Source organism: Brassica oleracea, chromosome C7, assembly GCF_000695525.1.
Source record: "Brassica oleracea var. oleracea cultivar TO1000 chromosome C7, BOL, whole genome shotgun sequence".
NCBI lineage: Eukaryota > Viridiplantae > Streptophyta > Magnoliopsida > Brassicales > Brassicaceae > Brassica > Brassica oleracea.
In genome coordinates, this window is record NC_027754.1 from 44,719,888 (window position 1) to 44,737,755 (window position 17,868).

The following is a 17,868-nucleotide window of genomic DNA, read 5'->3' on the forward strand; positions in this document are numbered from 1 at the left end:
ACTTTTTTTCCCGCCCAAACCGCAAAAAGAAAACTTGTTAATTTTGAAATAATTCTAATGTAAATATATTAAACTAAATAATTAACATATAGTTAAAATTAATATTAAACATATGATTAAATCAACACAAGGATATTTTGGTAATTTCTTTACTAAACTCATTTGAATGGAAATGAAAATAAAGAAACAAACATGAGATTCATTTAGATGATTCATCTAGATTAACTATGTGGATGGACAAACAAACAATCACAAAAATCTGAATGGATCATTTGAATAGATCATACAAATGAATCATTTGGATGGAGATGGCAAATGGTGAAACAAACAGCCCCCAAGTTGTCTGATCTGATCTATTTGCTTACAGTTGGGAGGGAAATCCGCGACAGATTCTCTGGTGCAGTTGAAGCATTCGCGAGAAGGAACGCTACAGGAGCCACTCCCCATCAAAACCAGACCAAGCATCGAACTCTTGACGATGTTCCTCCACCAATGAAACCTGCTGTGGTAAAATATATATATACATAATCACCAATGAAGGCATCAAACTCGTGATGGTGTATGTAGTAGATTAGTTGTTGTTGTTACTGATATGTTTTGTGTTTTGGGATCAGAATATGGTATCTGAAAAAGGAAGAAACACTTCAAGATACGGAAGTGCTTCAAGGAGAGCGGTGGCATCAGGAAGTAGACCAAGCTCATCAGGTGAACAAGGGGACAGCCGCGGTTCAAGCCGTGTTGCCTCTAGTGGAGGTGGTGTTCGACCATCTGTTTTCCAGAGAGCTCAAGCGGCAGCTGGTGTGAGTGGATATGAGTCGAAGACAGCCTCTGCCTTTAACCGCAACAGAGTGGCTGCTTCTAGGACTGCACGTGACGATGCTCTCAGAAGCTTTGAGCTTCTTTCTATCCGCAAATGAGAAAGTAAGAACAAACGAAAGTTACTATCAACTCTTTTTCTGTAAATTGAATTCTTCTTTACACGTGTGTTGTTTGGTCCTCACGTTTCCACGAAACTACCAAATTTTTCATGTATTATGAATGTAACGTTTCTCTGGATTTTTGTATTAAATTGTTACGCTCTTGTACTGTAATCACGACAAGTTGTTACTCGTATATCTTAATTTTTGTGTGTTTGTTTCTTGACTAAATAAAAAATTATTAACTCAAATGAAAAGGAATCTTTAAAAAAATGTTGACAAAATACTTTCATTTTCATTATCAAAAAATAAAAATACATATTACTAGGGTCGGACCCGCTCTACGGGCGGGTATGCAAATGAACAAAACAATATGAATATATTTTAAATTTTAATAAAATTTTAGTTTATTTTAAATTATAAATTTCACTGTTTTTACTACAAATTTTACTAATTCTTCTCATTTTTTAGAAATTATATATTTATGACTTGATAGAACAATTTATTAATAAATATAAGTGTTTCTCTTTGTTCATATTATTTGATTTTCTTGAATTTAAAATATTTTTAATACATTTCTTTTTGAATTTTTATAATTTTAAAATAAAAAATCCAATTTATTATTCTTTTTTAAGAAAAAATAAGCAAGTAAGATAAAATAGATATTAATCGTTACAACTTAATATTTATAAATAACATGCTCGATTATATGTTTATGTATTATCATATTCAGGAAAAGATATTTATGTAGTTTTTATGTTACTTCAAATTCATGAACAAAAATTTAAAAATTAATGAATTTCATATTGTTTCTTTTTATTTTATCACCAAAACTCAGGCTAAACCAAAAAAATAATAGAAAACCACAACTATTTGAGGTATTGTTAGCTATAAGGATTCTTTATGTAGCATTTAATGTATTGTTAATATATATGATTCAAATGTTTACATAACTTTGAAAGAGCTTTACAAACGATTAATAAAATAACACTGTATTACTTATATTCATCTTAAATTTTTAATTTAATAAAATATTTTATTTAAAGGGAAACCTTATATAAAAAATCAATAACAAACCAACTTTTCAGAAAAATGTAAACCACATCCTTCGATAACTGATTTCGTTTAAACTAAATATTGAATTTGAGATGTGTAGCCTACTAAACCCAAATCCCCACCACTCAACCATTCACTCATAGTAAACAATATTTATGTAAAATGAGACTTGGGTTCTCTATTTCTTTTTGGAGGATGAACACCGCCACACTTATGCCACCTATTCCCTCCTGCACCAGGTTAGTTTGTAACCAAACATTACTCCAACTGTTTATATTCAAAGTTTTGAGCTTTTACAGCTCTATATTTTTAGGTTTAGTTACCTAATTAATTGATAACAAAGCAGTTGTGAGAGTCAGCAACAATTTAGTGGCCTCTAATAATCTGAAGCTTACCCATTGCGAGGTTTCTTCGAAGTGTGCACACCATCGGCCTCTGGAAACTCTTCAGGAGACAGGGATATTGTTTGGTTCGATATTTCCTCCTGGGTGGCCTTCCACCATGACATGATTACTGGGGCCGCTGCTGTTGACAACTAACAGCTTTCAAATCCTTGGGATGAATCTTTTTTCACAGCTCCAACTCATGGCATTTCATCGTCGGGTTATCATCACCTCCATGTGGAGAAGTAATGGGAAACATAAGGCATCAATGCAAGGAGTGAGGAAACGTAAGTATGAATGGAGTGAGCTTACTTGTGCTGTGAATTTCGGGAGAGGTGCATGTTCGTTGCGATCAAAAATGCGGATACGGTGAATGACTGATGCTTTGCTGGGAAATTAAATTCTGAAAGCTTCAGCTGGGGTGTTAAGTTCCTCCCTACTATATCTATGAGGCACAGTGAACATAAAAAAACCACGCTGAAGTTTCCGGGAGCGTTTCGAACATGAGATGTAGCACCACGCGTTTGATGTTTCAATGTTGTCAATTTCCAGAGTGCATAGGAACTCTGCAGCCTGCAAGTGTTTGGGTTTGTAACAGGGCAGTTGCAGAGTAAGGGCCAGCTTCGGTGTGAATAAATTAGAAGAATAAGCCCATCTGAAATTATTAGTCCAAATATTACAAAACACGCGTAACAAAATAAGCCCATCCGGTGAGTTAATGAAGTGATGCGTTTCAAGCGGCTGAGACACGTGTCACGTCCAGAGCCTTTGAGTTTGTGACCTGGATGCTGAGGTGGCTTCACCAGGAGAGACTAAACTGTATTATATATATAAAGATATAAAGATTTAGACCTGACTCTGTTATTGGCTGCCAATTATAAACAATCATCGTGTAATGTTTTGTTGGATAACTACGTATTTTTGGACATTATTGTTAGCCCAAAATCTGTTATGGGCTTTTAATTCTAGCGACCCGTCTGTAAATTTGCGCCAGACTTGTTAGTTGCATATCTTTTTCTCTTTTTGTACATTTAGAGCATGGCGGGTTCTTAGCAGAACCCGTCTTTTAACTTTTAATTAAAAAAGCTAAGAACCGACTCTTAATAAAAGTTTTAAGAGTTGGTTCTTACATTTTTTTAGCTAAAAGTTAAGAGACGGATTCTTATATTCCGTTAAGAACTCCATCCTAAGAACCCTTAATAATCATGCTCGAAAAAGTAACAAACAAATTCAATAATTTTTACAATATGGAAAATTTCAGATGCACACTTTAATCATTTTATTAGAAAGATACGTTCAGATTTTGTTGGTTTAATTTTTCCCCCAAACAGATAAATGTTTAAAGAATTAGATAATTATGTCAAATATATTCCAGGGATTCTCGCAAGTTGCAGTTATTTCAGAGGATGTGAAATCTCCAAAAGTGACCTAGTCTTTAGGACTAATAAATTATATGCATGAAAAAAAACTTCATAAATCTATTTCTGTGAATCAAGACAAAAATATATAAATACTCTCACAATACTTTATTTGGGAATGGTTGAGGAGACCAAAACATTTATATCGATCTATACTATAATACAAACGCATTTAATGTCTTTCCTGACTTTCTTCTCATCTCAGCTAAGCACTGTCTGTCGACTTAGAGATTATGTAGACACTAAACAGTAAACTTATCCTAATTAAGAAATACACGACGCAAAAAAATGTGTAAAAAGAGAGTAAATCTACAAAGAAATAAAACAAAAAAACAATAATTAAATGGAAAGTAATCTTTACTTTTGGGAGTTACATAAGCACAGAAAGAGGATAAAAAAAATGAATTTCGAGAAGTGGTATTATTCACAACAGCTTTCCTGAGAAAGTCAAATCAGTACACAAAGACAAAGATAAATCTTACATGACATATGATTAAGTCTTGTATCACATTCTTATTTGAAGCGTGGACCCCACAAAAGAAGGTAGACTCCGTGATCTTCTGTTCTAAAACGACAGTATCAAGACTTGGCTGATTCTTCAAGCTGAAGGATAAATAAATTCAATCATTCACTTCCTCTCTATAAAGTTCTCGATAAGTGGAAGAAGAAGAAGAAGAACCAAGCGAATTAACATGGAAGAAGATAAAAGAAGCAGAGGGCATCCTCTGTTGAGATCGAAGAAGAGACAAGAAGGAGGCTATAGCCATGGCTTCTCAATATCTCAGATTCAAACTCTCTCCGTCATCTGTCAAACTCTCCTACCTCCTCCTCCTGAGACCACGGCGGAGCAAAACGCCGTTGATTCCTTCAAAGTAGCCTCCGGTTCTCAGCCACCTTTCACCGACGAGGTTCCCTCTCTCTCTCTCTCTCTCTCTCTCTCTCTCTCTCTCTCTCTCTCTCTCTCTCTTCTGATTTTTAGCGTTGACTTTGTGAAGTCAAGATCCTGCTATGTATGTGATTAAGACAATAGCTTTACAGATAGTGTTTCTTATCAAATTTGGTTGGTCTTGTCTTTTTACCCCTGGCTATATTAATATCAATGTTTAAGAAATTGTTAGGCACTAAATATAGTCTCTAAGGATTATTGCTTAGAGGGTACCTTGGAGCATGAACATCTCATGATCTTTAGGGAGGTTTTTTCTACAAAATGTGGATCCCACGGATGCTATCCCACGGATGCGTGGATCCCACAAAAATTTAAAAACCACTCCTTAAAATCACCGAATAAGGATCGGTAATTGGGGTTTTTGACACTGTTTGCAGACCCCACCGCGGTCCGCGATTGGTTTATTTATTATTATTTTTAGAAAAAAAAAATCATGGTCTTATAGCTATTTATAAGAGAAGACCTGCTTTAATCATGCCCTTATAATGTTTTAGAAAAATCGTTTTGTTTATGACCGCAGCCTAGAGTGATTTTTAGAACACTGGTTCTATATGTTGTTATTGATCTCTAGGTAGCTGAGATGATAGTGAAGAATGGAAGATCAGAAGCAGTGAAGGTTTTCAAAATCATATCGACCGTCTTAGCATATAGATTTGGAACTTTATTTCTTTGTGGCTCTCTCTGTCTTGCTAAGGACTGGCCTTTTGTCCTTAAATTCTCTGAGCTCCCACTGGACAAAAGAGAAGAGATCCTGAGGATGTGGTCGAGACAGAGTGGCTTCTTCCTCCCTCTTCGAATCACTTTCTTCCTTGCAAAATTCTACACTCTCTTCTCCTTCTTCTCCCAGGTAACACCTCAAATGATTACTAGTTAGTATAAGTTGTTTATTTGTTAAATATAAAAAAAAAGTTATTTATTTTGTATTGTTTCACAGAGAGATGAGAATATGAAGAACCCTGCGTTAGAAGCAATAGGGTACTCCATCGACACAACAGAGATGAGAAAAGAAGACGAGACGCCAAGACCTCTTGAGAGAGGGATCATTGAGACCAAGAACGAGAGTGACGTCACCATCAGACAATCTCTAACTCAAAAAGGTGTTCACGTCGCTAGAGAAGATAATGACAATATCCACAGGATCAGATGCGATGTGGTTATCGTAGGGTCAGGAAGCGGAGGAGGTGTTGCAGCTGCAAACCTAGCGAAAGCAGGATTAAAAGTCTTGGTTCTGGAGAAAGGAAACTACTTCACATCTCGGGACTATTCAGGTTTAGAAGGTCCGTCTATGCTCGAGCTATACGAGAAAGGCGCGCTTATGACGACGGTCGACGGGAAGTTCATGGTCTTGGCTGGCTCAACCGTTGGTGGAGGTACAGCTGTTAACTGGTCTGCTTCTATAAGAACACCGGACCATGTTTTGAGAGAATGGTCTGAAGAGAGTAAGATCGAGTTTTTCGGTAGCCAAGAGTATCAGTTAGCAATGGATGAAGTTACTAGAAGACTCGGTGTCACGGAGAGATGCGTGAAGGAAGGGTTACAGAACCAGGTTCTGAGAGAAGGGTGCGAGAGACTAGGGTTGGAGGTAGTTTCTGTTCCGAGAAACTCACCGGAGGATCATTACTGCGGTTCTTGCGGGTATGGTTGTAGAGGAGGAGGCAAGAACGGGACGGACAAGACTTGGCTGGTTGATGCCGTGGAGAACGGTGCGGTGATCATGACAGGCGTCAAAGCTGAGAGGTTTGTTTTCACAGACAATGAGGGGAAGAAGAAGAAGAAGAAACGATGTGTGGGAGTGATAGCGAGTTCTGTTGGAGGAAAGGTTGAGAAGAAGTTCATGATCGAAGCTAGAGTAACGGTTTCATCAGCTGGTTCATTGTTGACACCGCCTCTGATGCGTTCAAGTGGGCTAGAGAATAGGAACATAGGGAGGAACCTAAAGCTGCACCCGGTTCTCATGACATGGGGGTACTTCCCAGAGAACGGTTCTGAGTTCTCTGGGAAAATGTACGAGGGAGGGATTATTACATCCGTCCATCATGTGCATGATGGTGAATCTGGTTGTAGAGCGATACTGGAGACTCCATTAGCGGGACCAGCTTCGTATGCGGGGCTGAGCCCGTGGGTTTCGGGAGCTGACCTTAAGGAGCGGATGATGAAGTACGGAAGGACATCTCATTTGTTTGCTCTGGTTAGGGACTATGGATCAGGTGAGGTTTTGAAGGAAAACGAAGTTACGTACAGGACAAGTAAGAAAGATAGGGAGAATTTGAGAGTGGGGCTTAGACAGGCTTTGAGGGTTTTGGTTGCAGCAGGTGCAGTTGAAGTCGGAACATATAGGTTTGTCACTAAACCTAAAGAGGCCGGTTTTAGATAGTCGGATGAAACATTCGTCTTGGCCCCAAATTTTTTAAAAATATTATAGATAAGTTGCATGGTCCATAAATTATTGAAAATGATTTTATTAGACTAGCCTAAAAAAATTTATGGTCCCTCAATCTCAGATACGGTTGTAAAGATTTGTAAGTAGTATCTCTTTTAAGTCACTTCACTATTTGGATTGTGCAGGAGTGATGGACAGAGGATAAAGTGTGAAGGAATCACAAGAGAAGCCATGGAAGAGTTTCTAGACAGCGTTGATGCGGTTGGTGGTGTCAGCACAAAGGGGGAGTACTGGACGACTTACTTCTCTGCTCACCAGATGGGTAGTTGCAGGATGGGACGCACGGCTGAGGAAGGTGCGGTGGATGAGAAGGGGGAGAGCTGGGAAGCAGAGGGACTGTTTGTTTGTGATGGAAGTGTGTTGCCGTCAGCTGTTGGAGTGAACCCAATGATCACTATTCAGTCTACTGCTTACTGCATCTCCACAAGGATAGTTGCATCACTGACAGAAGGCAAGAACTGAAACTGTCTCATGTTCCTGAAAGATTTTAGATTCATACTGAATAAGCGAGTGTTCCTTGCAAGAAAAGATTCTGGTGTTATATACGTTTCTGCAATGGTACTAGTTCCAAATCTTGAAGAATTTCAAAATTATTAATGATAAATTTGAAATCCATAAGAACTCTTCATCATTAATGATGACAAGAAAGAAAAATATGAACATATAAAAACACTAGAGGAAAATGTAAACTTAACATTTGTTCTTTCCTTTGTTGTCAAATGTAAATTTATAATTTTCGGAAGAATATCTAGCTACAGTTTACTTTAATGAAACTGTAAAATATTTTATTTTCCTTAATGTGTATGATGTATCTTTTTTTTTCCTTTTGGTGTATGATGTATCTTTCTATATATATGTATAATAGTTTTAGACGAAGAAGACGAATTATAAAAGAAGTTTTGTTTTGTCTGTTGAAGGTATTCATTAATCAAAACTTGAACACAACTTTTGTTTTGTAAGGAAGAAAGTGAGTAGCCAATATATCCATGTTCTATATATCATATCTTGCATCCTTCTCATCGTGTGTTCCCTTGTCGTCGTTGTCTACGTCATAGGTTACTGTGCAGCGTGCTTTTTCCAGGTCCAGGAGATTATTCATGATAAGCGTCGAAAAATAGACGACGGTGGTTGTAATGTATGACTACTTCGGTGCATGCATAGACTAAAGTTATTCAATAGTTTTATTTTGAAAGAGGCTATTACTTATTAAATAGTTTGATTTATCAATTAATCACACCTCTTCTTTCTTTTCTTCTTTTAGGTTTCAGAGTTACTGAAACAGTTATTTTGATGAACAAAGTCTAGAATCTTGTCTTATTTATATGCTTCTTTTAAAGTATTTATAACGATTCTTTATTTTTATGCTATGTACTATTTGAAATAATATATCGATATTTTTCATTAATACAGAGTAGACCTGATAGCCGCAAAAAGAAAAATCAGAATTTTGGGCTCTTGGGAAGTATGATTCTACAATATCGGTTTAAAATCATTCGATCACACAATCTTATTCGATCACACATACATCATTATTTGGCAATTCTAATACTACGATCATTACATCTAATATGTCCGAACCTTTTAATGATATAGACTCTCTAGAAACAGATGCAAACTTTGGTAATCCAATACAAATTCATCAACTTCGTTTACCTAAATTAACAAAACATAAACCTCTTTTAACGGTTTAACCCCTAGGTTTACCTTCATCAGCTATGTCCAAGCCTTGGCCCTCTAGTTTTCAAATCCTGATAAACATAGAAGTTGAATTCAGATATTGAATAACTCATGTTTCGTTTATACATATTGATCCACGAAGGTATCTTTTTAGTCACTTGGACCAATTCATCAGCCGTGCGATAGTGTGCATCAAGTTAACACTGTATGTATCCATAGATTTGCAAAAATGAAAAAAAAAGCATTTAACAACATAACTTCTAATGTTTCCCGTTAAAGACAGAATATGGGGGCGTTCCTTAGATTTAATATGGCAAAGCAATTCAAGTGATTATTCCAACGCTGGTAGCTTTTGGTACCAAAGTTCAGCTTTTATAAACAGCACTTTTTTTTTTTTTTTAATAAACAGCACTTAACACATGCATATGGTTTCTCAAGACATGTTGATGATCATGGACTCTAATTCTAATGGTTCGTTCCGTTAAATTATAATGACAACTTGGTAAATCTTCTACTAGGCACAACAGGAGTTTGTGAAACTTCGTCCACGAAATAATGGTTCTAACAACAAAGAAATTCGTAACAAAAAAGGTTGGAAGAAGTGTATCCTTTTAAAACCCTACAAATCCAATAAACAAGATTAATGTTTAGGCGGGCGTCTAGATCGGTTATTGAACCTAAAACGATTTTTTTTTAAAATAAGTTTAAAAGAATAGTTTGCCAACTAGGAAGATGCCTAAAGCCCATATTGACCGATTTTTAGAACCATGGTTATTATTCATATGGCACATAACTCCTACACTGACTATTTTTTTTAAGTCAAGATTAACCTATAAATGTTTATGATCCCTTCGGTCTAAGTAGTAGTATCTCTTTTAAGTCACTTCACTATTTGGATTGTGCAGGAGTGATGGACAGAGGATAAAGTGTGAAGGAATCACAAGAGAAGCCATGGAAGAGTTTCTAGACGAAGTTGATGCGGTTGGTGGAGTTAGCACAAACGGAGAGTACTGGACGACATACTACTCGGCTCACCAGATGGGTAGTTGCAGATGGGACCCACGGCGGAGGAAGGTGCGGTGGATGAGAAGGGTGAGAGCTGGGAAGCAGAGGGGCTGTTTGTTTGCGATGGGAGTGTGTTGCCGTCAGCTGTTGGAGTAAACCCTATGATCACCATTCAGTCTACTGCTTACTGCATCTCCACAAAGATAGTTGCATCACTGACGGAAAGCAAGAACTGAAACTATCTCCTGTTCCTGAATTTTTTAGATTTGTATTAAATAAGTGATGAGGTTTCCTTGCAGGAATAGCTTCTGATGTTATATACGGTTCTGCAATGGGACCAGATCAAGGTTCAAAAGAGTTTCAACTTTCAACAGCTTTGTATTTTGTTCATCCATCTGAAAATATAATAAGAAAATCACCCTCATTCTTTTTTTTTGAAATAATTTTAAATTTATTCACGCAAAAAATTATTTTTTGCATTTGCTGTTATCTTGTATCTAAGTTTGTCGTTTTTTTTTTCGTCACCAATTTCATTAATTCAAGACGCTACAACGATTTCAACCGGATGTATGTTCGACGGTAAAATGAATAACAATAACATGAAAACAATAAAACAGAGGATAGAAGTGTTAGAAAGAGAGATTAGCTCGAAATAGAAAGATCCGCAGATAATCTTCACTTGAATCCACAGCTCACTCTTTTTCATCTAAGTTTTCGAAAAAAATAAAAAATAAATAAGGATGCCACCCTCACTCTTTTGCATATTCTATGAATCTTTTTCTCCCTTATTAAGATTCTATGAATCTCTTTCTCCCTTATTAAGCCATTTCATTTATTTCCTTGATGACAAAGAAATAAGTATATGTACATATAAATGTACTGGAGGATGTCAAGTTTACTTATTTTCCGAAGAATATCTGACTACAGTTTACCTTACTTTTATGAATTGTGAAATATTTAGTTACCTTATAATGTGTATCTCTCTATATATATAACTCTAGACGAAGAAGACAAACACAAAAGAAGGTTAGTTTTGTTGAAGGCATTCATTAATCAAAACTTGAACGCTACTTTTGTTTGCAAGAAACAAGATGAGTAGCGTTGTTCAATATATCATAGCTAGCATCGTTGTAGTCGTCGTCATCATGTTGGCCGTTGTAGCGTGCTTTTTCCAGAAGATTCGTCAGCGTGTTTCTGAAATGATATAGACGACTGTGGTTGCAATGCGTGACCACTGCGGCGTGCATTGTGTCAGTAACCTACTTCGGTACACCTTACATTATTATTATTAGTTTGAACTGTAGTTGTAATATTACTTATCAAATAGTTTGATTTATCAATCAATCACACTTTTTTCTTTCTTTTTCTTTGGAGTAAGAGATCGAATAACTCATGTTCTCTTCATACAGACTGACCTTTGAGTCAGCTACTCGTGCCCGTTACAAAGTAACAGGAGTTACGTTAGCCTTGTGAATCCTCGAAGGTCTCTTTTCAGTAATTAACTTGGACTAATTCATCAGCCATGCGGTGCAAAAAGTTAAACACCGTATGTTGATCCATTGTTCATATATGTTGTAAAAACGAAAACTGCATTTAGTAACATATCTTCTAACGTGTCCCCGTAAAAAACATAATATGAGGGAGTTCCTGTTGGAACTGTTTTTTGGACAAATGGCTATGGCCAATATTCCGGTGAATTTTTCGAGCAATTTGATTGTCGAAATGACCGGATTGTGGAATCGTTGGATTCATTGTTTTGAGCACTATGGTATAGTGTAATCATATGTCAAAAATGAAGTTCGTTTGAATGAGAAATGAAAGTCTAAAATAAATTATTTGTAAAATATCTATATTAGAATTATGAGGTAAGAAACTTCTTGTTATAAAATGGAGAATTTATAACAAAATCATATAAAACTTTGTAAACACTTTGGTGTATTATAAAAAGAGATATTTGGGCTGAAGCAAGTTTTGGAATTAAGCAAATAAGATTAATCTTGTTAGCCCAAATCCACTTGCTAATTATTTAAATAAATAATGCAAGCATATTATCTTTTAGTGTAGAGAATGATTCTCATGTTTTTGACCAAGGCTTCTTGACTAAATCTTTGACCTCAAGTTGATTTTGTGAATTGATTTTTGTAACATATGAAAATCAATCACCTCTTAATAGTCATTATGAAAGAATCAAAAACGTCATCTCCATTTAGTGCTGGTTAAAGCACACGTTAAACTTTATATTCTATATAAATGCTATGTTCTTCTCATTCTGGATATACACATCCAATTCAAACAAAACCACTTTCTCCTACTTCTTTTTTTTTTGTTTTGTGTCTGAGAGTATAACATAGAAATAGGTTCGACAGGCTTTGGTTCTCAAGTGCTGTGAGACTGAAAATATAGACAGTTGTATCCTGGGATTCTTAAACGTATCAAACCGGCACACTACGGACGTTTAAAGGATTAAGGAAAGAGATCTAATCTTGATTCTGCTTCAACCTAGTTCTTTTCAAACTACGGTATTATATTGTTGTATTTTTTATTCATGTTATTTATAAATTTTTTGCTTTACATATCAAATTTGCCTATCTAGTAAATTTGGTGCCTACCCCGTTCCTTATTTAAGAGCATATATATATGCCAAAGCAACTTAAGTGATTATTTCAACGCTATTAGATTTTGGCACTCTAGCTACCGACGTAAAACTGAAACCAAAATTCAGCTTTTACATATAGTTGGTAAACAACACAAACATATGATTTTTCAAGACATCTTGGTGACTAATTTTACTGATTCGTTGATTTCGTTCCAATTCCATTAATTTATAATAACAGTCTGGTAAGTTTTATACTAGACAGTAGACACACCAAGAGTTTGTGAAAATCTAACACTCGAAAAAGGTTGAAAGAAGCTAATCCTCTTAAAGTCCTTGAAAACGAATAAAACAAAATAAAACCATTCCTGTATCTCGACGTCGAAAAAGTGGTCAATCAACGTCAAAACAAAACAACATTTCAGAATATCAACTGCAAAATTAAGGATGAAGTTTTCCCCAAAACGATCATGAAGAGCGACCAAACATCAATGATCACCTATAATACTTTAGTGCTTGTATTGCCTTCATCACTTAAAATTTGGCTTAAGCGACATAGTTCCGAGAGAGTCGCATCCTGCGGGTTTAACAAACAAAAAATATTTCGGATATAAAAAGATTATGTCAATTAGTTTCTGGTAAATATCTGATGGTAGATTACCTGTTTGCTTTCAAGACTTTCAATCTTCCCTTGCTGTAAATTTTCATATGAGAGTGACAATATTAATTAAGAAAGAAAGAAAACAGGATTTTAGTACTTTTGAAATAATTTTTTTGTTTAGGTAATAGAGACCATATAAGTATGTATACACAAGGAGGGATGAGCTTGCCAGAAATATTAAAGGGAAAAATATGTGACTTACTAATATATAAATTATTTGCTTAATTTGCCGAACATCAAGCTCAATTTGTGATATTTTTGATCTAATCTCGGCTACCTGCATTAAACCATGATTCATCATGAACATTAGCGTATTAAACAGTCTATCAAAAAGGCATTAATAGAGTTAACCACATTAACAAAAATCATTGTGTAGTTTAGAAGATAGTTCTGTGCAATCAGAGCTAAAACTAAACGATCTCATATAGAAGTTAAAAGTAATTCGTAGCTAAACCCAAGCCAAAAATCTACTGTACACAAGGGAAGAAACAGCTTTTTTACCAAAGAGATTGGACGCTAGTTCCACAACAATATGTTTGGATATCTAAGACGTGACTCTAGTCCTAATAAGTAATCTGATATACATGTTTAAGAAAGATTAAGACGATCGATATACGAGAAAGCGCGGGAAATAAGATTGGTTCCTTACATCGCGTAAAATCTTTTCAGATGTCTCGTAATTCTGCTCTTCTTCCACCTGAGCCAAGGTCTCCAACGGATTCAAGTCATTACCGGCCAAAACGCCAGTAAAACACATGCGGAGAATGTCTAGTCCGAGCATGGTCACGATGATAACCAAGATGACAAACAACATCTCTACAGCCACTGTCGGGGCGTATCTTAAGACAGCCCAAAAGAAGACAGCCCATAAGAGATCCACTGTCTTCACCGTAAGATCTACCATCTAGATGGACGGGTTGAACAGTAGTTGATCTGAGTCTTTGTCTGTGCAAGGATATCGATTTGTCTTGTGAAACAAGGTTATGGTTTAAATCACACGCTCTCCGTGGAGAAACAAACCTACAAAACCCTAAACACAAACATGAACTTGGGCTTATTTTTAATTTATATTATTTTTTAATAATTGGGCCCATGGCTGTAATCACACAAAAAAAAACTTTCAATAAAATGTTTCCTTGCCGACAGAAAAAAAGATATTTGCATAGAACATACAACAATCAAATACTTATATACAAAGCTTCTTCTTCTAAGCATAGCACATGTGAAATCTCAAACATTTTTTCATACACTGACCTTTTGAGTCAACTACTCGTGTTCCCACTGCAAAACTAACTATACGGGGTTAGTTTAGCCTTGTCTATCCACGAAGGTCTCTTTCCTTAATAGTAGAAATGAGCAAAATCATGTGGAGTCTGGACCAACTCATCTTCCGTGCGATGAACACGTGCCAAAAATCGGGAAAATAATAACATATATAACCAAATCCTTAAAATAACACCATCTCTCTAATAAATTATAATGTGTACTACTTTATAATTTATATTTTAGTGTACACATCATCAATTCAAGACATGTAGCATAGCAATTTATGCTAGTGTTCATTCGACTTCAGACTCACATATTTTTACCAAGAAGTAAGCACCATAAAAATTAATGAAATATTTTGCCTATGATCAGTAACGTTAACAACGAAAAAGGTCTTGTCTTTTCAATTTTTATGCAAAATACATATCGAAATGCATTGTTAAACTAATTTAGAGTAGATAGTAAACAAGAGAGGTGCAGTTTTTTCCATTAAATTGATTTATCAACAATTTTTTTAAATAATAACTTTTGATTATGACTGAAATAATCTTTTAATTTTATATTTTCATTCAGTTTCTATGTACACGAAAACGAGGTTCTTTTTCTCTTCATGATGTTGGAATTTGTTTTTGACAAAGTTGTGTGGACCAATTTTCCGATGAGTTTTTCGACGGATACATCTGTCGGAAGAACTGGAACTTGGGCACGATGTAATCGTGAACACTATGAGTTAATGTATTTGTTTGTCAAAATCGGAATTGTGTTGAATGAGAAATGAAAATCCAAAATGAGTGATATGAAAAGCTTATGAAACTTTAAATTTGGTTAAATATAAAACATTTAGCAAATAAATTACTTTGAGTATTTGAGCTTGAAATATTTTTATATTTATTTAAATATAAAAATATAAACTCAATTAAAGCATAGTGATGGGTTTGATTTAGTCATACCACATTATAACTGCAAAATAAACGTACAATAATCTTTGAGTTATGGAAATCAAACTCATTAATGATTAGAGACTTTTGGTACCTCCATTATTACATAACGTGTATTAATCTCTTTATATTATAAATAAGAGGGCACTTGTGTAGAGTAAGAGACACTTATAGAAAACGAATCAATCCTTCACATTATTTTTTCTTTCTCTCTGATATTTCTTTTGAATTTGAGAGTATACACAAACTAGTTTCACCAAACTTTTGATAGAGCGACGAAAATCATAATTTTTTTTCGGTTGTATCCTGAAACCTTGTTTCTTCTATTCAACATCATCAAACAGTAAAACTCAAAAACAATCAATACTACTTCATCTCTATCTCTCTTCTGTACTCCTCCATTCTTCTGTTCACAAACTGACTTCATCTCTCTCTTGTTTACTCCTCTCTTCTTCATCTCTCACTTCTTTCTAGACGCAAACGGCTTGAGCTCCCAAGAACTGAACATCTGATGCTGATGGCAAGCTTAGAACACAGTCAATCCATTTGGTAGAAGCAGTGACAACTTGATTTGTCTTCTAAAAAATGACTTCAGTAGCCCAAATAGAAGTTCTTCCAACTATGCCAAAAGCCACCAATTTCTCTCTTTTTACTCTTTTCTTCTATGCACAAACTGTTTGTGCTCTCAAGAAATCAATATCAGATGATGGTAAGCGAAGAGCACAATCAAACCATTTTGAAGTAGCAGGCACATCATGGTTTTTCTCCTCAAAAATCAAATTGGTTGCCCAAATAATAAAATAATTCCTTCCAACTCTCCCAAAACACTTATTGGGAACCACTTGAATTTGAGATCTGATCTGATATCTGAAACATCTCTGACTCCTACTAAAACATCTCGCCAACACCAACTTCGTAAAAAGAAGCTTTCTACCAATCATTCTGAGCAGAAGCTTTCCAAACCTGAAAAAAATAGAGTGTTCTTTGTTGGTTTTACAAATGTTGGAGATCTTGATGTTTGGTCTACTTCTAATTCTAAATCAGTAAACATGTGTTGGATTCTCACATTGTCTTTGGTTTAGTCAATCTTCAAAACTACTTCATTCAGCGTAAAAGAACTCTTCACACACTTTCATGGTAGACTGCACAATTTATGATAAAAAAGGATCACAATTAACAATTTTCGAATCAAAATAAATATTTCAGATTCATGAATTTGTTTGTTCTAAAATCACAAACAACTACACTCTCATATTTATCATCGTGCTATTATATCAATTATAATGGTTAAATGTGTTGTAGTTTTGAACATTCAATCATCAATAGAGAGAACTTCAAACATGTCATCATCTTTTAAAAAATTATATTTGTTAACATCAAGCCTAACAACAACACTTCTTTTAATTATATTCTCCGGATTCTAAGTCTACTATCTCTATTGGATAAATATTGTTTTGACTTATTTGGGGCATTGACATCTATTTGGTGCTAATCCTCAATCTTATCTACTACGCCATCTCCTCTCCCCTAGACCAGAGCCTTTGTTTGGTCATGGTGAAAACAGAAAACCACTTATAAAAAAAAGTTCAATCCAATGGTCTGAATTTTCTGTTTTTTTTTTATCTAAAAGACATAAAATACTTTTGATAATGTCATTAAAAATCTATATTTGGCAACTCTTTGTTGAATAGCTATGTAATCTAAACAACACATCTTTTAAAACACATACCTGCTCATGTTACAACTCTATAGGAAGAGTTTCCTTTGTAGACAACACATACCTTTTAGAATAGCTTTTGATATACCTTTTCATGATCTATATATATAAAATTTTACAGCCGGAATGTTTTTATAAAATGTTTGGTAAAACTTGATAATCCTAAATTGAATAGAAAAAGAATTGATAAAAAAAAGCTCTAACTCCACGAGAAATAAAAGGGGATTTGATAAGTACACGTTTTATTCTCTCTCCTACACGGAGGGATATCAAAATAAGAAACTCAAAAAAAAAACAGAGAGATAATAGATCTCACCTCGGGTCCGGCAAGCGGCCGGCGCGTGTGTGTGCGTGCCGCCGCCGGGGCCCGTTGTTTCTCTTTAGCTCGTCTCCCCTGGGTCGCTTCTCCACCTCCTCTGGTCTTCCGCCTTGTCCGAGCTCTAGCAAATCCCCATGCGTGGTGGTTCTGGAGGGAAGACGCGGTCGTATTGTGTCGATGGTGCGGTGAAGTAGATCGCTTCATTTAGGTTTCTCTTCTGGAAGGTGGAGGCTTCGACAGCTTCACCGACGCCGGCCTTTGTCTCCGCGAAGTGGAAGATTCTACAACTTCGCCTTCGTCGGATCTAGTTTTCGGGGTGTGAAGACTACCACAGTCTTACGCCGTCGGCTTGAAGTATCGATTTTCAGTTCTTCAGTTCAGGTTCTGTTTGCTCCGGGATGTGGAGGCTCCCATAGCTCTAGCATCGCCGACAAAGATTCCGGGTTGTGAAGGCTTCTTCAGCTTTGCGGCGCCGGCTAAGCTTCCAGAACGTGGAGGCTCCTACAGTTCCATCGTTGTCGGCTTCGACTCC

General features: G+C 35.7%; 3 protein-coding genes and 1 long non-coding RNA gene across 8 annotated transcripts in view; 2 read left to right on the forward strand and 2 right to left on the reverse strand.

Moving 5' to 3' along the window:
- Window positions 1-1,138, forward strand: part of LOC106305787 (casein kinase I-like) — a 4,709-nt gene extending 3,571 nt beyond the window's left edge. For all 4 annotated transcript variants that reach the window (XM_013742173.1, XM_013742172.1, XM_013742175.1 and 1 more), the window contains 2 exons: window positions 368-507; window positions 615-1,138. In XM_013742173.1, coding sequence (XP_013597627.1) covers window positions 368-507; window positions 615-917 — 443 coding nt within the window. In that variant the 3' untranslated portion in view covers window positions 918-1,138. The remainder of the gene's footprint in view (window positions 1-367; window positions 508-614) is intronic.
- An 817-nt stretch (window positions 1,139-1,955) lies between these two features.
- On the reverse strand, window positions 1,956-2,955 carry LOC106306421. Of its 2 annotated transcripts, none has more exons than XR_001263143.1 (3): window positions 2,669-2,955; window positions 2,297-2,587; window positions 1,956-2,203 (listed from the first exon to the last, which is right to left on the reverse strand). It is a non-coding gene; the product is annotated as an uncharacterized LOC106306421 (long non-coding RNA). The 2 variants fall into 2 exon arrangements; XR_001263142.1 differs by having other exon boundaries at window positions 1,961-2,203; window positions 2,369-2,587; window positions 2,669-2,954.
- Window positions 2,956-4,178: 1,223 nt separating this feature from the next.
- On the forward strand, window positions 4,179-7,855 carry LOC106306420 (long-chain-alcohol oxidase FAO4B). Its single transcript, XM_013743035.1, has 4 exons — window positions 4,179-4,682; window positions 5,292-5,567; window positions 5,655-7,057; window positions 7,286-7,855. Exons 1-4 carry the CDS (start codon window positions 4,467-4,469, stop codon window positions 7,620-7,622), a joined length of 2,232 nt encoding a protein of 743 aa, XP_013598489.1. The 5' UTR covers window positions 4,179-4,466; the 3' UTR covers window positions 7,623-7,855.
- Window positions 7,856-12,775: 4,920 nt separating this feature from the next.
- Window positions 12,776-14,067, reverse strand: LOC106305472. Its single transcript, XM_013741836.1, has 4 exons — window positions 13,746-14,067; window positions 13,299-13,373; window positions 13,097-13,129; window positions 12,776-13,012 (listed from the first exon to the last, which is right to left on the reverse strand). Exons 1-4 carry the CDS (start codon window positions 13,998-14,000, stop codon window positions 12,935-12,937), a joined length of 441 nt encoding a protein of 146 aa, XP_013597290.1. The 5' UTR covers window positions 14,001-14,067; the 3' UTR covers window positions 12,776-12,934.
- Between the last annotated feature and the right edge of the window lie 3,801 nt (window positions 14,068-17,868).